Source organism: Strix aluco, chromosome 1 (assembly GCF_031877795.1).
Source record: "Strix aluco isolate bStrAlu1 chromosome 1, bStrAlu1.hap1, whole genome shotgun sequence".
In the NCBI taxonomy this organism is placed as follows: domain Eukaryota; kingdom Metazoa; phylum Chordata; class Aves; order Strigiformes; family Strigidae; genus Strix; species Strix aluco.
In genome coordinates, this window is record NC_133931.1 from 108,852,540 (window position 1) to 108,874,289 (window position 21,750).

The 21,750-nt window shown below is 45.2% G+C and overlaps 1 protein-coding gene across 1 annotated transcript in view; it reads left to right on the forward strand.

Moving 5' to 3' along the window:
• VILL (villin like) overlaps positions 1–21,750 on the forward strand; it is a 36,988-nt gene that overhangs the window by 8,048 nt on the left and 7,190 nt on the right. The window contains exons 2-15 of the mRNA XM_074830721.1: positions 4,214–4,295; positions 5,802–5,876; positions 8,532–8,728; positions 10,556–10,664; positions 10,993–11,103; positions 12,561–12,760; positions 12,846–12,924; positions 14,275–14,373; positions 16,629–16,782; positions 17,696–17,796; positions 18,455–18,592; positions 19,146–19,304; positions 20,184–20,363; positions 21,104–21,249. Of these exons, the coding sequence (XP_074686822.1) occupies positions 4,227–4,295; positions 5,802–5,876; positions 8,532–8,728; positions 10,556–10,664; positions 10,993–11,103; positions 12,561–12,760; positions 12,846–12,924; positions 14,275–14,373; positions 16,629–16,782; positions 17,696–17,796; positions 18,455–18,592; positions 19,146–19,304; positions 20,184–20,363; positions 21,104–21,249 (1,817 nt within the window). The 5' untranslated portion in view covers positions 4,214–4,226. The remainder of the gene's footprint in view (positions 1–4,213; positions 4,296–5,801; positions 5,877–8,531; positions 8,729–10,555; positions 10,665–10,992; positions 11,104–12,560; positions 12,761–12,845; positions 12,925–14,274; positions 14,374–16,628; positions 16,783–17,695; positions 17,797–18,454; positions 18,593–19,145; positions 19,305–20,183; positions 20,364–21,103; positions 21,250–21,750) is intronic.

The window sequence follows — 21,750 nt, forward strand, 5'->3', positions numbered from 1 at the left end:
GAAAATAAAAGACAGTTTATACTGGTTGAGTGCTGTATTGTGGACAGTCACTCACTAGAAACAGTCACTGTTCAAAACAATGGTCCTGAGTGGTAGCGGATGACCCACACAAGGTAACTCAACATTGAATTTCATTCCTCTAGGCAAAACAAGGGTTAACTGCTGTCCTCTGTGCAAACAAAAAATGGCACCTACTTGGGCCCAGATGCCCAACTATAATGGAGACAATGAAAGCAATTCAAAAGCCCTGGTTTACCTCATCTAATGCCAGTCCAAGTATTCCCAATAATTAGGCCTTTCAGCCTGGAAAGGCTAGAGCCACAGCTGCTTCCTATTTTCCCAAAGCTGTACAGAGCATTAGTCATTTCACTGTTTTTTTTTTTATTACCGTGACTACAGCCCAGTAAGTGTGCCGCCAAAACCCAGACAAGCCAAATCGGGCTTAATTCAGAACGTACTTCAGGAGTTTGAAATGATCTCCTATGCCCCTTCTCAGTCCTTATTTTCCCTCCGCACCCAAACAGCCTGCGTCTGCCTGAAGAAATGTCCTGCTAGGTCTGCTTTCCCAACATGTACCAGGTTGACCAAAATGAAGTAGTGATTGCTGGCACTTCCACCCCAACTGTTATTCATTAACCAATCTTGGGAGTGACCTTGACACTTAATTAGTCATCTAGTTTTTCATGAAGTCAAAGCTTTTCCCCACACTGTGCTGGTTGGAAAGGGGATGGGAATCATATTTAAGAAGCAGGAGTATTGCTCTGATTTTGGCAGTGCGTGAAGGGGAGTGGGTGTAACAGAGACCCATCTGACCTCACCCACCAGCTTTCTTACCTAGATTGTGTTAGGGAAGGCTCTACTATTAGCTCTGGAGGCTCCAGGTTGTTCCTACTGTGACATCCAGCCAAGATGCCAGCCACTGACATTTGGTTTCCAGGTCCTCTGGCCTCACCCAAGAGCAGCGTTTGCTCTTTGCAGTTTAATTTATAGCATCTTAATGAAGTGGTGATGACCCAGCAGAGCAGCTCCAAGCCAGCATTTGTCTTTGCCACACAGTGGCCACCTCTCAGCCCATGCTCATGGTGTGAACTTGTCTTCTCTTTCCATGGTTGTGAGAGTCCCATGAAATGGCAGAAATAGGGTTGCTGGCCCTGGAGGTGGAAATTGGGTAGTTGCATGTTACTAATGTGGAGAAAAAGGGGGGAGCTACAACTGCTTTAGTGCCTCTCTTCCCCTTTCAGAGGTAAAGCTATGTCTGTGTACAAGGAACCAAATGTCCATCCCTGTAACCGTTTTTTTTTTCCCCAGTGAATTCCTGCCCCAGAGGCTGTTGACTCATGCTCTTGCCAATTTGCATTTCACCTAACACTGGGCAAAACTGGTTTGAGTGAGATAGGAACTGACCCGGACATCTCTGTTCAAACCCCACAGCGAACCCAAGCCTCTTGACATCCCTTTTTCTTCTTTTTAAATTAGAAAAGTTTCTGCTCTTCCTGGTTTCAGCACAGATGGGAAGTTTTTACTCCATAAATACTGGATTTTGTGTCTGGGCAGGGTCATCTGATTTAAAACCCACATTAAATCATTAATGAAATGAGCTGTCTGATTATATAAGTTATATTCCTATTATTTCTAACTTGGCCACCAGAAGCTGGAAAGTCCAAAGAAACAGCCAACATTGTCTGTGCTTCACACTCCCCCCCACCAGCTTAATGACTAAGGAGGAAGGGAGGGAGAGCATTTCCCAGAAAAGTGGGGACCAGCACTGTATGGGCAGGTTTCAGATACAGAAAGGAGCCTCAGGAGTGGAGGAGATCCAAGATCCCCATTTTGGGTCAAAGAGGTTTGGGTGGGAATTGGTAGAGCATTGCTGGCTTTCAGCGGGTTTTGTTCAACATGTCTGTCTGCGCTCAGAGGAATCTCAGCATCCTTTGGGTTAACTTTTCTGATGGGAGAGGTTGGGATACTGGGAGAAGCAGGGAGCCAGCTGTGTCTCACAGCTGGCCAGCTGCCGGTTTCCTTTGCTGTTAGCAAGCGAACAAGATGCCTGCTGCCTTCCACAGGGAGCAGAGTCAGTATTGCTAAAAAACTTCACCCCCCTGAATACTCCCTCACATGTAAACATCTTTACTGGCTTTGTTTTCAGGTTGTTCCTGTTTTGATGCTGGAAGGAAAAACCCTAAATAAATCTAAAAAATAGCTGAGGGAAGTAGGCTTCATTGGATTTTTCTTAGATAGGGACCTTTCAAATGCCATATTAAAAGGTCTTTTGTTAAAGATCTGAACTGGAATCATGTTTTTGGCTTCAGTTCCTGAAAACCCTTGACTTCACAGTAGATGAGTCAGGAACCCATTCAGAAAAGTGTCTAGCTCCTCTGTAGATGCTGAAATATCTTTCTGGATCTGGCTTTTAATCTGTGTGGGTCTCAATTACCTTTCTGGGAATTGAGATGAAAAATGTCTTTTTTCCTCTTTGCTGTTTGTCTTCTTGTCTGGAAGCTATCTGGAGGACCTGAGAGGGATGTGAAGGTTGCCGAATTCACTCCTGGTAGGTACATGAGGCTCTGGCCTCTGGACTCAGTCTTCCACAGTCCTTCAGATATACCTGTGTTCAGGAAGGAGTGAGCATATCTGACTCCTGCTACCGAGTGCTGCCAGACTGTGGGTGCCTGCTCAGTTAGGAGAGAGGTGTTTGGGGCTGTGCTCAAAACACCCCTGGAGGTACCTGCAGCTCTACTGGCTGTGCAAGAAACCAGGATCTGGCATCTCTGGGCTGTGGGAGATCTGGATGGACCCATGGTCCTGCCTAGAAAAGCAATTTTAGTGCTCTTACTCAGTGTGCAAACTCAGGAGAAGGATCATCTCTTCTTCTGACTTTATGGTGACAAGTGCAGCATGTCTCACCATGCTCTCATAACACGAGCAATAAACACGCTTTCTGGCAAGGGATCATCTGTCTTTTTTCTTTTCCTCCTTCAGAAGAATCTTGTTCCATGGCTTTATACAATAGCTTTTTTTATTTTTCATCTTATCATGGCTCAGTTGTTTTGCCGAGCTGAGGCAGCCGTGGCACCGTTCCTTCTCGTAGGCAGTTTCCTACAGCTGAGCAGAGGAGTGCAGGAGAGGCCATGGCCTACAACCAGTCCAGAGACAGAGAAGAAAATGCAGTCAATCATGTTGCTGTTGTTTTTAACGTAGTACAATTGTTCGGTCTGTCATGAGCAAATGCAAATCAGAGGAGTGAGCTGGCAAACAAATGAATGCAAAACACAGAAATCAGTGAGCCGTCTTTTCTCTTGAAGCTGAGCCTTGATTTGTGAGCAGGATTGACTCATATGGGAAAGGCTGATATGGGTCTTGCTCCTACACAAACACAATCCATCCCGTGGCCACTGCAGTAGATCAGAGCTCCTCGGGAGGCACCTGCCATGCCCCACAGGCCAACCAGCTCTTCTAGGATATAACCCAGTGTTTTCATTTACGTTCATTTGGGGTTTGATTTGCTTCAGGATGTTGCCCTAAACAAGCTGGGTTCAGAAATTGGTTCTTGAGCAAACCTTCAGCTATCCAAGCAGTAGGAACAGGGAGCATAGATAAGGGTAGTCCTCTTTTTTTTTTTTCACAGCTGGTAGATATGATAGAGGATAGATGAGAGACCTTCACCCATCAGAGAGGCAGCTGGAGATACCTAAACCATCTCAGATGTCCCCAGACACCTTTGAGTGGACAACTGATACCTGAAACCTACCTCTTCCCCACACAGGCAGAAGAGCCTAGGGACCTCCAGGAGGGCATGTGTCTCCTGGAGGCCCACTGTTGTCTCTGCCACCCCTCATGCCATGGTGGGAACAAAGTAGTACTGATGTCAGATCCAACACCATGGTGAATCCTTTCCACCTATTCAAACAAGGGAAAATTAATCCCACACCAGAACAACGGTATCCTATCCAGTCTTTTCTAGGCTGTGATCCCACACTTTGCTTGAACCCCCATGAGCATGGATAGCCTGGGAATGGGGGTTCATCCCACCTAGTCGTTGATAACTGCAGGTGTGCTTTCTTTATAATCATCAGAGAGATAGAGACACTTCAAGGTGTGGATTTTCTGTATTAAATCTCCACTGACGGTAAAAGGAACCCAGCATGACTAGCACACTTACTGTTGTATCTAATTATATAGTTATTCTGTTTTTTCTTCCTCTTTTCCCTTCTAGTTCAGACTGAAGGATGACAGACGGTGACATGAATCTCCCAACTATTGAAAGAAAGCTGGGACTGCAGATATGGGGCATAGAGGTATGACAAGAGGCAATGATGGCATATGTCCTCTGCACATGTGTGTGTGCATATGTTTCAAGAAAGAGATATTCTTGAAGTAATCTGGGTGGGAAAAGAGGATCTTATAGATAAGATACAGTGGCAAACAAGAGACCCAATATCTGCCTATGCAACTTTCAACATGTTATTTCTTTGGTTTCCTGCTCTGTAAAACAGGGATAATATTGACTAAGGAAACATGAATGTGGTGGGACTGAAGCTGTTCCTCCAGCACTGGAGGCTTTCTCACCCTCTTCAGGAACAAATGCAAGGCTGCTTTACCTCACCCTAACTTAATTCCCTGTTTCACCAAGAAGAGTGGTTATGCATAGGTAACCATAGTCCATACCAGCAGCTGCCATGGGGAAGGCACCCATTTTTGCAGCAAAGGCATCCCATGGAGTCTATTTGCACTTCATCCTTGTCTTTCCTACTCTGATCAATGGGTCACTGCAAGGAGGAATACTGCATCCTGAAAGGTCACCTTCTGCTTGAGGTGGTATTTGGTTTAGGATTGGATCCAGGCTGTGTGCTCAATTCTGCCTTTTTCTGGCCAAATTCACCAACAACATTCCCTTGCAATGAGAGGAGGCATAGACTGAGGTGCAGAGTCCTCTCAGGGGAGCAGTGGGAAGGGGCTCCAGCACCTGTCTCCAAGTGGTGGTGGCACTCTACAGGTCCCAGCTGTGTTCCAAATATCACAGGGTCTTTGCCTTTCCATTTCTCTCCAAAGCACTGTACTAAGCTTCTTCCCAGAGAATCTGTAATTAGAGATGTGTCAGTTCACAACGGTCAAGCTGGTATGCTGGGAAACAAGTCAGGCCACCAGAAGAATGTATGTCTCTAATTCCAGGAAACCCAGGAGCTGCACGTGTACTGGTGGGTGACACATCCAGGCACCTACACTGGGCAGGCATTGCTGGTTAATTGTGCACTTGTACCAGATGAAGTGTGCCATTAGGGTCTGGAGGGGTGAGGGACACATCAGTGTCCTCAAGTCTGTCTTTTCTAAGCACTGCTAGTTGCTGTGAATTCCTGGCAAAGTGGTTATCCTGACAAAGCTCTGAAAGCTATCCTTGAACTTAATGGGTACTGAGTAAAAACAATGCCCCAAAACTAAACCTAGGATGAGATGTGCTCACTCTCCTGGGAAATTCCCTACAAATGCAAGCTCTGGAGCACTTCAGCCTGACCTCCAGGTCTTCTTGCTCTAGACCTACAGGGTTGCAGAAGGGCAAGGAGACTGAGAAATACTTGTCAATCTGTCTAAACAGCATTATCAATTGACTCTTCTCACCCCTTTAGTACTTTTGGGATTTCCTCCAGAAGTAGCTTTTCCCAGCTCACAAGCACAGCCCTGATTCTTCCTTCTCCAAACCCTGATTGTCACCATAGTGTTTCGTGCACACCAGCTGTCCTGTTTCATGTAAATCACCTTCTGGCTCTGAAGTTCTACCAATGACGCGAACACTCATTTCCTTACAGAATATGAAGATGGTTCCTGTACCTGAAAAGGCTTATGGGACTTTTTTTGAAGGAGACTGTTACATAATTCTGCATGTAAGTAAGGCTAGCAAACATTGGTCTCTTTGGTAGGCAACTGGTTCAACCCTTTTTGTTTAGCTCTGACTTGGATCCTAGGTACCCTCACTTGTGAGAGCAGCACTATGGGTAAAAATGGTTGTGCATGTGCGTTCACCATCTAATCACGCACCTGAATTCAATGGGGCTGTTGCAACAACACTGTGTGTTTAGTAAATCAGAAGTCCAGAGGAACCATTAATTTATTAATTCATTGAAGTTATTTATCTTCTAATCAACTGAGTTATGTCCAGACATGGCAAAATGGCCAGTACATTCCTGGCAAACTAAATCAAAGCCCACATTTGCATGGCTTATGGGAGTCTTCTGGGGGGTGTGAGAGTTGTCTGACTGGAGGGTCTCATTTTCAGCAGATGATGTGGGTTATGGATGTGTGCCACCTACTCTGTGTCACACAAGCAGCAGAGAGGTTCTACAGCCCTTCTCATGTCCCCATTAGGACACTTCATCCGTCCCTCCCAAATTTGGTTCAGACCTGCTTGCAACCAACTGAACCCAGGCTAGCCAGAAGCATGAGGAACTTCTGAGACCCAACTCTATTATATGGGCTGTGCAAAGTACCTTGTGTTCCTGAAGCTCTGTGGGAGGATAAAGTGTTGCACTCAACTCCCAGACTTCCTTCCAAATCTCTTCATCTGCTTAGAGCAATCCAAACCCCATTGCATCAAGCAATGTCCATATGGTGGAAACCAGAAGCATTTCCCACTTCCTGGGTCTGAGTGTCCCTCCTGCGAACATCTGTCAGTCAAGAGATAGCAAAGACTCCACTATCCCACAAGAACCAAAGGCACATCCACAATATGTCAGACTAGGAATGCAGGCTGGGGTAACAATGCAGAATGAGTCTCCTGATCTAATTCACCACGCACATGCCTTTATGCTACCTTTTGAGTGTTGGATCAATTTGGTAGCAGCTACCCAAAGCCATGCTTAGAGCATGTGAGTGTCCTTGCAAGGAGCTGACTATAGATATCAGTATAGATTTTTGATGCTCACAAGCTCAGCTTATGTTGCAATAGCTTCCCCAGGTAGGAAAGCCCTTAATCAGACCACAGCTCTCCTTTCCCCCTGCAGACAGGAGGATGAAAATACTCATCTCTCATCTTTGCATTCTGCATCTTGACTGGAGGCTCTCCAAAAAAAGATAGTCCACAGGACAATGGGACTTTGATCATCTTCAATAACAGTGTATTAAATTGAGTGATTTTACAACAAATTAATTAGCTGTGCCTAGAGGAACTGAGCTGTAGTTTATTCAAGTTCTTGTAGTGTGTTTCTCTGTGGTATCACTGCACAAAGCAAATAAATAGAGCTTAGTGTCAAATCCAGTTTATAAAATGAGCTTTTATTACCTTTCCCAGGTGTCCGTGATAGGATTTAACACAGTAGGTGCTGAAAAATAACTAGCACAACTCACATAACAATAAGCACACCTGTTTTCAGATCGCTTACCTCATCTTTCTAGGCTATTGGGTTTTTCTCTAATAAGATGAATCACAGCATGCACATGCAGGCTCAGCTCCATTTGGAGTTATGTCTGTTTTGCAAGTCAGCAGGAATTCAGAGGCGGTTTGTGTTACTACGTGGTGTGATATAAGAGAACAGGAAAGAAAGGATAGTATCTCCAGGCAAATAAATAGCAGTGTATATTGCCTTTAAAAAGGTGATCTATGAATCGTAGAGTCATTTAGGTTGGAAAAGACCTCTAAAATTATCAAGTCCAATCGTTAACCTAGCAATTCCAAGTCCGCCACTAAAGCATGTCCCTAAGTGCCACATTTACACATCTTTTAAATACCTCCAGGGATGGTGACTCAACCACTTCCCTGGACAGCCTGTTCCAGTGCTTGACCACTCCTTCGTGAAGAAATTTCTCCTAATATCCATCTAAACCTCCTCTGGCACAACTTGAGGCCATTTCCTCTTGTCCTATCAGTTGTTACTTGGGAGAAGAGACTGATACCCACCTCGCTACAACCTCCTTTCTGGTAGTTGTAGAGGGTGATGAGGTCTCCCTGAGCCTCCTTTTCTCCAGGCTAAACAACCCCAGTTCCCTCAGCTGCTCCTCTTAAGACACGTGCTCTAGAACCTTCACCAGCTACATTGCTTTTCTCTGGACACGCTCCAGCACCTCAATGTCTTTCTTGTAGTGAGGAGCCCAAAACTGAACACAGTATTCGAGGTGCAGCCTCACCAAGTGCCTAATACAGGGGGACAATCACTTCCCTAGTCTCCTTTAAGTTTTAATATCAAACTCTACAAAAGTAGGACAGGTTGAACACATTAATTTTTGTAATTGCACATGTGCTGTTTTCTTTGATAATGAGAGTTATAAAAGCACGTAAGACACAAACATGCTTCGGTGCAATATGTACATAAGCCACATAAATGCTTTCCCAAATCAGGTCCCTGGCTCCAGGCTGAGCTCCCAGGGAGCATCCTAAGGCTCCGTCCTTTCTCCCCTTGCCCAGGAAAAAGGCAGAACTGGGAAAGGCCCTGGGAAAGGGCTCCATGGTCACTTGGTTTTGACAGGTCTTCCTGGCCAGTGATATTGTTTGAAACACACATATGGGCTGTGTCTTCATCCTGACTCGCCTTTCCCGCCTCTTCCAGACCAAAAGAACCTCTCGCGGCTCCACTGTGGATTTGCATTACTGGATTGGCAAAGATTCATCTCAGGATGAACAAGGTGCTGCAGCCCTGTACGTCACCCAGATGGACAATGCGCTCAGGGGGAACCCTGTGCAGCACCGGGAAGTGCAGGGACATGAGTCTGAGACCTTCCAAAGCTATTTCCGCAATGGCATTATGTGAGTAGCATAAAATACCCTGCAATGAGGTGGGACATGGTCCCTGGGTTTCCCTCTGCTTCTCTACGTCTCAGAACTATCAACATTTGACAAATCTGAACAATATGGATTGGCACTGAAGTTGGTCAAAATTCAGTATTATCATTTCCTATTTTGAAAAAATGTGTTGTAAGCACTGAGTCTGGAACCATGTCATTCTGTTCCACTGATCATTTTCACAGATGTTTGCTATAATTGCATCTTAACCTCCCTTTTGTTCACCCTAGGGTATTCCTTCCTCTCCTCCACACACTTTAGATTAATATGCCCATTCAGGGCACTTCGAAGAGAAGTGCTGTTTTGGCTCACACTGGGAGTAGTAGTCCTGTAGTGGAAGGAAAGTTTGACTCTGAACTTCTGCCATCTAGAAGATACTGTTTAATCCAATCCTGTGGTCTTTGCTCCCTTTGGGGTCTTTGGAAGGTGACTTCAACAGCCGTCCTCCAGGAGGACCTTCACTGGCAATAAACAGCCTAAGTGCCTTGCTTTTAAACAGCTGAAGAAAACTCAGATGAAAACTCATCCTTGGTTAATACCCTCTAGCCTAGTCTAGGTTTTGATACCTCTGTATTACACATCTCTACAACCTCTCATGAGTTTCCTCAGGACTTTTGTGAGACAGAAGTGCTTTTATCCTCATCTTAAAGAGGAGTAAGGGGCAATGAAGTACTAAAGTTCAGGCCTTCAGAAACGTGTGGGTTTAGAAGTCTATTTGGAAACATATCTGCCTCTGCAATCAGTATGAGCTAGACTTCGTCTTGGTCTAAACCACATCCCTAAGGTCAAGCAGAAAGTCTGAGGCAGAATGAGAAATTAAAGCAGGCCCTTTCCACATCTTAGCAGGTGGACTAATCACCAGAGCATCCTTCTGTGGACATCTAAAGTACTGTGAATCACTCACACACCTGACCACGTTTGCCAAACTCTTCCAAGCTATGATAAAATACATATATTACCCACGTGGCAAAATCTATGAGACTCTCAGTAATTGCCTCTTTTTCCCCATAAATGGCAATTACATTATGTCAATCATTACTGTAATAGGAACACTGGATCTGTTTTCTAAAATTGTCTAGGATATGTGGAAGTGGGTTAGCTTTGTCCAAAAACCAGTAGAAGGGCTCTGGGACTTCCTTGGGGTAATGTGTCCTCTCATGATATGATTATGTCTTCCTTGCAAAGTTGCATGTAAAGGAGGAGATGGCATCATGCAGTGAGTCAATAAAGTGCTAACAGTGGCTATTGCAAAGTGTGTGTTCAAGGATAGAAGAACAAAATTAGTAGATTAAATCTGTGAGAAAGACAGTGTCCTGTACCTGTTTACGATAGCATTTTGTTCTACATATAGCAACAATTTCCTATCATCTAAGCTACTTTTAATAGAATAACTATTTTGAAAAAAACCAAATTTTAGCAAAATCTGTTTCATTTTTTAATTGAATTTTTATATAATATTTAATTCCTGCGATGTCACTGCCATGGTTGATGGGATCTTTAGTTTGATCAGTGTTATATTTCCATTGCCATCCCTGACCCACCTGTTCATCTGTACACCTTCTCCCAAGATGCACAACAGCAACACAACACCTATAACAGGTGGATGGATACCACGAGTAGTCATAGTCTGACCAGGGACCATGAACAGTAGAGTGAGGCAATACAGCATTTGACATTCCATTTCTAGCCCTTTGAGATTATATTGGCTCTAGATTTTTTGTGGTCAGAGGATGGAGGGGAGGAAGGTATTTTCTAATCAGCTCTAACTATTTATTCCCTGCTATGCAACAGCTACAAGAAGGGAGGAGTGGCTTCAGGATTTAAGCATGTGGAGACCAATATGTACAACATCAAGCGTCTTCTTCATGTCAAGGGGAAGAAGCATGTGTCAGCCACAGAGGTAAGAAGAAGAGCCCTCTCTCCTTATGGATCATTTCTCCTTGCCTCTCCTCCTACACCTATTTTTGACCAGGTTTTCCTGCTAGATAGCTCATCTCTGCTCAAGGACCCCTACTACAGGACAGTTTTCAAGACCTCACTTGGGGGTTTGATATTATCATGAGAGAAGCCATTGGGCTCGGTGAATAGCTGAGTGCTAGAAAAATGAGCATGTCATTGCAGACCAGTTGTTACATCTCTAAAGGCAAGGTTGCAATGGCTGTGACTTGTCTCCTGCAGCTCTTGTTGTCTTCCCCAGTTTGCCAAATGCTTTCATTTCCTTGTGACAGGTAGCACTTTCCTGGGACAGTTTCAATAAGGGTGATGTTTTCTTGCTGGACCTTGGGAAAGTGCTGATTCAGTGGAATGGACCCAACTGCAGCATTGCTGAGAGATCCAGGGTGAGTAAAGGCAAAAGCCACTTAGTTTACTAGCAGTATTTTTTGATGCCAGGAAAAAAAAATAGAGAAACAGCACTCAATGTTTGTACAGTGAAAATCTCAGTAAAACCAACAACACAGAGATGAGCAGAGAAAATCATGGTAAATCTTCTCCTTGCCCATCTGCTGGTACCAGATGCCCAGGGAAGTGCTTTGGTCCAGTTCAGATCTGGCCTCAGTCTGTCTTTCACAGGCAACCATGGGCACATCACTGTGTTCTGGAGCTGTGGCTCCAGGAAGGCACCCAGCTCTTTCTGGGGAGGTCCATCTCCATCGCTCTGTGCCCTATAGTTTGCATGATATCATAGAACTAAAAAGTCAACAACACCAGTAGGTTTAGCTGTAGTAACTACCGCAGGGGTAGATGAATTTTAATTTTTTTTTACAGCATCACAGGGAATTCCAGCTTGGTTGGTATGAGACAAGTAGGAATACATAACCCAGGTGTTGATAGCTCAAATCCATAGTTCTTAAGGCACTTTGTAAAGGGAGGGGTCATTATCCTTATTTTACTGATAAAGAAACTGAGATACAGAGGTATAATAAAGCAAGATATATCAATGGGTCATCAGCAAAGTTGGTGGTCAAACTCATAGCCAGTCATTATACACATTAAAAGGCAGGCAGTCTGCTCTTCACATGGTGTCACCTGATGAGCTAGGAGAGGGGGAAGCTTCACAGGGAAGGCAATTTTCCAGGAACAATGGCTAGAGGTGAAGATCCAATGGAGAGTGGAGAAGAGACAAAGAAACCATCAGGACAAAGAAGAGGGGTACCAGGTAGGGGGATGGCTGCTGTGAAGAACAGGCCATGGTTCATCTCAGGCCTGGCAATCAAGCAGGTCATTTCCTCAGTCTAACAAAGAGGGGCCCCTTTCAAAGCTATTGCGGTAAGAGTCATGGAAAAAAATAACTAAATGGAAAATGTAGATTTCAGCCTAATTAGTTGCTTGGCATTTCATACTGCCTTTTTTACAGAAAACATCCACTTTTTTGAATACTCAAATCATTTAATGTAAAATGTCACCATGGGGCACCCAGGGTCCTGCAGCTCTGCATCATCCAGCCTCATTGTCCTCAGCATGCGTGCGTATCTCTCCCAGACCATTTTACAAGATCATTGGACCTGCTTATGTACAGTCACACAGAGGCAACACCTGTTGTGGCTACCACATGCCTGTGCCCTGCAGGAGCAAGCCCCAGGAGTGACTGTAATAAGCAATATTTTCCTCAGTTAGTTAATAAGCAGGCGTTATAGACACATCCCCTTTTTAATAGCTAGATTAGGAGGACACTAGAAGCTTCAGAGAGCTGTGGTAATCTGGCTTGGACTATTGGTGCTCAGTCATTGTCTTAGGTCTGAGTCATGCTGAATTTGTTGTCTGGATCAGGACTTACCCCCTGCTGATCCTTGTACAGGGTCTTGCACTGGCTCGCAGCATCAGGGACAGCGAAAGAGGCGGCCGCGCCCAAATCGGCATCATTGACAACGAGAAAGACTCCCCAGACCTCATGCAGATCATGAAGATGGTGCTGGGTGAGAGGCGCAGGGAACTCCGAGACGCCATCCCGGATGAGAAAGCAGATGAGCTGCAGAAAGCAAATGTCCGGCTCTACCAGTAAGTCCAGGGATGGGCTCCAAACCCTATCCTTACTCATGGCGAGCTCTGTGAAGCCTGACTGCTCGGTGACTCTGTCTTCCAGTGTTTATGAGAAGGACAATGACCTGGTGGTACAGGAGATAGCCACCCGGCCCCTGACACAGGATCTGCTCCAGCATGAGGTGAGAGAAAGCCATCAGCCCTTACAGAGAGAAAAAGATGCTGTGGCTTGCTTTATTGTCAGCTGAGTATCTGTTTCAATGGGATACCGTGTTTTCTGAAAATTATCAGCCCTTCCATCATTCAGGTTTATCAGGTGTCCTCTGAAAACAGAACAGTTTAGCCCTACTACAACCTCAGTGGCCAGAGGTAGGTGGTGCATTGAAGCTGCTCTAATGAGAGATGGCAAATTGACCCTCTCAGCCAAGGATGATATTAGCTTGGCAATCAGAGTCAAGGAGAGCTGCAGGCCAGAAATAAATTCCAGATGGAAATAAGGCTTCTTAATACCTTATGCTCGGGGATAGTCCTCCATCTGCAGAATTCAGAGCAAATAAATACTCTGCTTACAAAATCATGAAGATATGTTTTCCTGCTGTAGCAAGTGGCTGGTCTCAGTGACCCACCCTGGAAGGAGATCCCTTACAGACCCTCTGTCCAAAAGGCTTTCAGAAAACAGAGGCCTTCCTAATATCCCTCTGGCTAAAATTTGGCAGAGAATTGCTCATCCTTAATTCTCTGCAGTGCAAACCAGCCTATTCCAAAAGTGTTGTGCTCCAAGGCTCCAGCTCCCTTATCCACCCTGGTATCAGCCTTGTTAAATCCCAGTCTCCTTTTACAGGCGTATGAAGCTTTTGCTTGTCTTGTCAAAGTTCAGTTTGAAAAACAAGAGGTCTTTGGTCACACACTGGTTTGTCAGTATGGAGCACCAGCTCTCTGCAGTGGAAACAGGCTGCTTGGCAACCATCTCATCCCCTTTGGGTTCAGGATCCTGCTGTGTTCACAACGATGCAACACTTTTAGCTCCAGATTGGGGACACATGCAGAAAATGTCTAACTTGGACCTTTCCTGCTCCTTTGGTAGCAGATTTTGCATAAATGAGCACCACCATCAGCAGTGCTGAAGCACAGCAGGCTGAAGATGATATTTCAGCATACAATTCTGGAGCATTTTGGAGCTGGTGTTTCTCTTGGTTTGGGAACATCTCTCATGAGATGGTAATGACCAGTTTTGAGCAATGCCTAAGAAAAATACATATCTTAACTCATTAAAGGGCAGCTCACAAAGTCAGTGTACCCATGAACCCCTGCACTGTAGCATTGATGGTATTTGTAGTTCATTTATGAACCACAGTAAATCCATCTTCTGTTGCCTCTGCTAATGGTTGCACCAGGGTTAGAGCTCTGTAAGGAAATTATTTAGATCTACATCTAATCTAAATCTTCAAGAAGGATCCAACCTGAGTAGGCTACAAATGAGAACCTTTGCCTGTGCAGAACTTTTTACATCTGTTTTTTCTGTTTTATCTCAGGACTGCTACATTTTAGACCAAGGTGGTTTTAAGATTTATGTCTGGAGAGGAAAAGCCTCCAGCCTGGAAGAGAAAAAAGCAGCCTTCACTCGAGCTGTGGTGAGTTGTAATATAGTGCAAACAATGTTGTGGGAGGTTAACTAAGTGCTAATCTAGATCTGACCACTAATTACAATTAAGTGTAGGTCTTGAGGAGCTGGCCTGTGTAATAACAGAGAGAGAAGTTAAACGTCTAAGGGAGGCGTGATGACAAAATTGTTAGTCACCAAATTGCACTAGAACTAAGACCTGCCTCTAAACCTGAGAAGAAATTCATTAAAGAAAAGAAAGTAAAAAAGAAAATACTTTGTTACACAGTAAATGGGGGACTTCTAGAATTTGTTGATTCAAGAGATGGTGGAGGCAGAGAGTATCAGCAAGGTCAAGATGGGATTAGACAAATTCATGGTCAACAGGTCCATAAACAGATATTAAAGGGGCTCTAATATCCTCTCTAACATCTATGACCCAATATTGTGGATGCTGGGGAGAGTGAAGGGATCACACTGAAGACAGTCACCAAGCTCATATGTGCTTACTAAATAGCATCTCTTAATGTCACTGTCCCAGGCAGCACAGACCACTGCTTTGACCCGGAAAGGCATCTCTTGTGTTCTCAACCAAGAGTAACACCTTGGGCAAGTCAGTGAGGAACTCAATTACTCGGGCTCTCTGTAAAAGACAGACCTTTTATGTAGGTGCTACAGGCTTCAACTGCAGGTCCATTACAGGCAACAAGTCTTTTTCACAACACCAGTGGGTCTGGGCCCAGGTTCTGCATGTGAATTTGAAGATGATACAGCGCTCTTCCACTGGGAAGAAAGAGATGTGTTATTAACTGCTATTAAATCAGGTTGGCTAACCTGAGGCAAGACCAGGGCTCATGTTAAGGTAGAGCACACCAGCATAGTGCCCTGGCACCTATGTTGCTCCTCCAGATGAGCTGCCATGAAGTTATTTTCTGGCAGAGCATGCCTCAACACTTCCTTTCAAAAATTAGCCTCAAGGGAGCCTGAGTGAGTAAGGCATTTGGTAGGTTTTTTACAAGTTGGCATGTTGAAGTGAATGCTACAAGGGAACTTAGCTTTTAATTCATCTATTCACTTATGTGAAGACCATAAACAGTCTCATCTTCAGTGAGATCTTACTAGGAGGTACTGAACTTCAGTGGCTTCACCTTCAGTAAGGTCTTAACTAGAGACACCCAGCTTCAATACCAATTGCACTATTGTCTTGGAGAAGAAAAGCTTAGACAAACTTTGCCTCAGAACTTACCTCGAAGTCCTCCATGCTCCTTTCAAAAGCTTAACTCGAATGCTTTTTAGTAGGCAATCTGCTCTGCAAATTCTGGCCCTGAGCTACACATGTAGAACAAAAGATATCTCTTTCTTTCAGTGTGGCAGGTGGGAGGGATGGGAAGACCATCTGCTCTGCTTTTCCCTGGGGGTAGTGTGTGGCTGCAGTATTTACAGCAGAAGATGAATGCTCAGAAGCCCACAATCAGGCTCCTTCCCTGAACTACGGCTGTCAGCATTGTACCTCCAGATCATCCTGGAGCCTGCCGAGATAAACACGAGAGCGGTTCCCAAAAACTGAGCAATGACTTTGGCATTGTGGCAGAACACAGATAATTTTCTTCCCTCTCATACTGTATCAAGCACTTCTGTTGAAGTAGTCTTTTAACTCAATAGTGGCTCTATTGCAAAGAAATAATTGGGTTTTTGAAAAAAAAATAAGAAAAAAAATATGGAGATTTGTAAGAGTTTAGTCTCTTCAGAACACGCATCATGCTCTGGGTTACTTAGCTGCCTCCATCCCTTCACTACCCTGGCATGCACACTCTCTATCATGCTACAGGGAGGACAGTCTCCCTGCTTTAGAGAGGGACAAAAAGTTTGGAGAAAAGTAAAGAACCGAACTGGGCTCTTGGGTCATAGGCATGCCCTATCACTGCTCCCTCCACTCCTAGATCCATCAAAAGAAGCCATCTATGGAGCTGAGATAGGCTTTTTATTAGACCCATTGAGTGAGATTTTCTTCAAGACTAAGGTGCCATGTAGAGATTAAGTTTAGGATGTGATCCAGGTGACCAGCCTCTAGGGGTAGGGTTCAGTCCCCTAATAAACATGAATACTACAGTGAGAGCTTGTAGACGCTTCTGTTTACAAGTCTGAATGCAAGTCTTGGGGTGAATCCTGCCCTTGGTCATGCCACTGTGTTCAGTGGGGGATGTTAATTCTTTGGGCTGGTTCAGGTCCACATCTCTCTTCTCATGTCTGGTGTGTCCCCACTAATGTCCTTTTACAACCCACTAGGGTTTTATCCAAGCCAAAGGCTATCCTTCATCCACCAACATTGAAGTGATCAATGATGGAGCAGAGTCAGCCATGTTTAAACAGCTCTTCCAGAGGTGGACAGAAAAGAATGAAACACAAGGACTGGGCAAAGTCTATACTACTGGCAAAATTGGTGAGCATGTTCGTCCTGGATTTGGCTTTCCTACCTGTGCTAAGCAACAACTGAGGGAATGTCATTCACATTAACTGTCTCCTGCCTTTAGTATCTTGAAAATCTAGTGCACTTTCTTCTCATGTATTTTACACCTTCCTCAGTAGATGCAAAGGATGTGAATGTTGTTCAGTTCCTGAATTCTGAATCATGTAAATGCTGAACCTGATAAGGAAGTGTTGGACAACATTCTGCTTTGGTTTACACTGGCATCCACCCAAGACCCTCCTGACGTCAATGGAATTATTCTGTATTTACACCGGGTGTAAATGATGCCTCAATTTATCATGCTGGTGAAGTGAATATTACAATGCATTAACCCCAAAGAGTAAACAATACTGAAGAGAGAAATCTTGTTGATGAATGATGTGATAGTGACAGAGATGCTGAATGTCTCTATGAATAATAGCTTGAGAGCTGCAAATCTCTTTCCCTTGCAAGTTCTCTCTTTTCTCTCCACCCATGTCTCTGTCCGTGCTGTCCATAAATACTCTCTCTCTTTATCATGAGCTGGAGAAATGTAGCCATTTTATTTCTGAAAGTGACATTCTAAAAGGAGGGAAATACATATAGATTCAGAAAACAATTATGAATTTTCAGTCAGGAGACGACTAATATTTTTTCCAGCCAGTCCTCACTGGAATGTACTATATGGCCAGTTGCCAGCCTGTAACAGATCAACACTGGAGTGTGTGAGCTCTTGCATATTCCAAAATCAACATTGGCTTGCTGGTGACAAGACTGGTTTCTTGCAACTGCGGACCAGGCTTTTCTCGCGTGTATAATGTGTGTGTGTGTGTGAGGGTGATGCGGAGGATTTGTATGTTATTGTGCATTCATTGGGTTCTTGTTTTTATTCTGCTGGTGCATGCAGCCAAGGTGGAGCAGGTGAAGTTTGACACAACTCAGCTCCATGCCAGACCGGAGCTAGCTGCTGAGCAGAGAATGGTAGATGATGCCTCCGGGGAGATAGAGGTGAGAGAGCTCCTTTCACTGACAGATGATGCAGTTACCAGAGTGTTTCCAAACATCTCTGCTTTTCACACACAGCAGCTGTATGGAGCTGTGAGGATGTGCCCACATACCCTCCCCAAGGAAGCACAGTTGCAGCTGGAGCAAACTGCTTGCAAACTCTAAACAGCAGCTACAGTAGCTCAGGGGCATTTCTTCTCCATCCCATGGCCCATGGAGCAAAGCAGTCACCAAGCTGACCTCTCTCCTGCTCTGTGCATGGGTCATGAGACTGATACGGTCAAATCCCTTCTCACACTCTCTCCCAGCTAGGTCCGTATCACCCATGTTTGCACAGAGCAGAGGCCCCTCTCCTGTTCTTGTGGCCTCCCATGAAAGATAGAACTGACTGAGACAGGGGCTGTGAGGCTGACAGAGACCTGGAGGCTGCTCCTCCTTGAGGCCCACCCACTGCCAAAAGTCCATTAATGGCACATGTAACTGGAGAGACCTGACTTTGTCAGCAAGCACCTAATCAAGCTGGGGGAACATAGGCTGGCATCTGGCGGAGAGAAGAAGGGTTATCTTTCCAACTGAAGACCTGATTCAGTGATCTGCTGGCAAAGGGGCTGCACTCTGTCTTCATGCTGATTCCACTGCTGCTCACTGTTTCTTTCACTAGGTGTGGAGGATTGAGGACTTGCAAATGCAGCCAGTGAATCCCAAGACATATGGGCAGTTCTATGGGGGTGATTGCTACCTGGTCCTGTACACCTACCTGAGATCAGGCAGACCTCACTATGTCCTCTACATGTGGCAGGTAGGTCAAACCAATGCAGAAGGGACTGTGCAGTGTCTGCTGGGAGCCTGAAAGTGAAGAAAGGAATTACATGCAATAATCCCAACCCAGACATCCAGAAGAACTCACAAGCCCTTTGCTCATCAGTTGTCCATTGCAAATATCCCAAGCTGTGCTTTGTAGACAGCGTGGGCGCTCTGAGCCCAGGCTGGCATCAGACAGAGAGACAGCAATGTCAGGGAGAAATAGTGAAGGATTATGGGGCTTACAGTGCTGAGGTCAAATTTTGCAGTCTTTCAGATCATGCCTTAAAGCCTCAGGTCCTGGAGTCATATGAGTATACGAATATCTCTGCTTTCCTTCTTGAAGTATATTTACCTCCCCTGGAATGCAGAAAGAAGCTTTGAAAATGAAATGCTAAAGTCTCCCAAACCAGAATGAAAGTGATATTTAAATATCTGGTAGTTTTAACTCTTGATCTCACAGGGGCTTGGGATGGGCAAGATGTTACATTGTGCAGAAATTTATACCCTTCACCTCATCACATTGCACATGGCATCTCTTTCTTCCCCAGGGTCGCCATGCCTCTGTGGATGAAATCACTGCCTGTGCCCTCAATGCCATCGAGCTGGACAAAAAGTATGGGGACGAGGCTGTGCAGGTGCGCGTGACAATGGGCAAGGAGCCCACACACTTCCTGGCGATCTTCAAGGGCAAGCTGGTCATTTACGAGGTAATGTGGCTTTGTGCACATGGACAATGGAAGGTGCAAGCACCAACGAAGGCCTGACAGTTGTAATAGAAATAGTCCAGGAAAATGGCCCGATATTCAGGAAAGGAGCCTGCCAGGATGGCATGGGCTGGCAGAGGGAAGTGGTGGAACATTTCTACTACTTCCCAGGTAGTCTGAACACTGTATGTGTAAACACAGTCCTGGACTGACCCAGACTCAGCTGTCCACCCCTGAGCTCCGGTGTTAATGTGTGATGTTCTTTCCAGTTCAATTCCAAAATATTTTGCAGTAATACAGTAAGACACTAGTCCTGTAAATTACAGATACCATTATCTAGAGAGGGTCCTCCAAAATATCCTACAGTTACATGATTTGAATTGTTCCTGCCTGAATTATATTAGCACATTTGCTACTAACCCACTTCACTCACTGCTTTGGCCGCCAACATCTGTGGTGGAGACATTGTAAATGGCTGGGGAAGAGGGGGTTTGCCCTCAGTCTCAGTGTTGGTCTCACCATACAACTGCTATGGCAGATGTTCAGCTAATCTGAGTGCAGCTGGAAATCTGAGTACAGCTGTCTTGCCCAGTGGCAAATGCTTTGCAGACACTAAAATCTGCTCACACTGAATTTGATGTCAGCTGGTCGAGACTCAGAATAACCAAAGAGAAACGTGAAAGTTACGATGTGATTTTTATTCTGACTTGGAACCAGAAGGTATTGGGATTTTCTCACCTGTCCTATGCAGGACCATTGTCCACCGTTGCAGCAGCATGGAAGGTTGTGACCCCAAGAACCTTATTCCTCAAACCAGTTGCACCCTGGATTTGTGTGCCCTTCTCACCTCCCAGTACCATCCTTCCCTCTGTTTCCTTGCAGGGTGGCACAAGCCGGACTCAGAAGAACACACCCGAGCCAGCGATCCGCCTCTTCCAGGTGAGAGGCACGGACGAGATGAACACAAAGGCCACAGAAGTGCCGCCCCGGGCCTCCTCGCTCAACTCCAATGATGTCTTCCTGCTGACAACCAGCCAAGTCTGCTACCTGTGGTGTGGGAAGGTGAGACTGCAGTGAGTCCAGGGGAGGCAGCCAAAGGGAGCTGAAATTGCTGAGGTGTGGCTTGAGTCTCCTCCCTCCACTGAGCTGTGGAGGATTTTTGGGTATTAATTTCATTTCAATGCATTAATTTCAATGGAGGAAGGTGCATCTAGAAGGCTCCATCTGTGGAGTATCAGGAGTAACACAGGCCTCTCTCTACAGAAGTGGGGTTCACCTCACATCATTTTAGATGTTCATACAGTTTTCAACTGAATAAAGCACCCCAGGTTCTCCAGCTGTAAGAAATTAGCCAGGATTATCACATATACATTTATCCTGTTTCAGTTATGTGTTTCAGGATGAGATGGTAGATTAAACCAAAGAAGAGTTGCTCAGACGAGTTGCAGATGCCCAGTCACTTCAGGTGTTCAAGGTCAGGTCGGATGGGACTGTGAGCAACCTGATCTAGTGAAAGATGTCCCTGCCCATGGCAGAGATTGGACTGGATGATCTGTAAAGGTCCCTTCTAACCCAAACCATTCTATGATTATGAGTTTTGCTCTAGATGCCATCGGCTGCGCTGAATGTCCCTTCAAGGACTAGAAATGGATTCTGAGTTACCAGATCAGATGGGACTCTTGAAAGCATTCAAGCAGAGCTAAAACTCTCCAGGGGAGGGTAGAATCAAGCCAGCTTTTGCCCACAGATAAGTTTTGCCAGTCTGCTCTTAACTTCACCTCAATCTTATCTCCTGAACACAGGGGTGCAGCGGAGATGAGAGGGAGATGGCAAAAATGGTAGCTGACATTGTTTCCAAAGGGGACAAGCACACCATTTTGGAAGGACAAGAGCCAGCAGAGTTCTGGGAAGCCTTGGGAGGCAAAGCACCTTACGCCAGTGAAAAGAGGTAATAGTGACCTGCTTGTTCCTCTGAGCTTGGCCAGGCAATGCTAAGCAAGGGATCAAAACTCCGCAGGAAGGTGATTAAGCACTTTGACACTGCGTCCTCAGTAAAAGGAGCACGAGGTCAGAATATCACCAAGAGCTTGGTCAGAAACCACACCAAGATGTCTCTTCCCTAGGTTTTGGGTCAGGCCTTCTGTGAAGTAGGAGCTGCAGATCCAAACCCTGCAGACAAGGGTGTGCTACATCCTCCTTTCCCCACAGTCATTCCATCCCTTATCTTGTCATAAGGGCTACATGAACCGCATGCTCCATTTCCAGCCATTATTAGCTTTATGGGCAGCCCCAGAATATTCATTAAACTGAATCTGCTTTTGAACAACCTGGATTTCTCCAGCTCTCTGGGCAGGTAATGAGTTCCTTTGCAACCAAGTGATCTGATGTGTCTTTCACCTGACATCAGGTTCATCTCCACAGTTACAGAAGTGTTCTGCTTTGCCCTTTT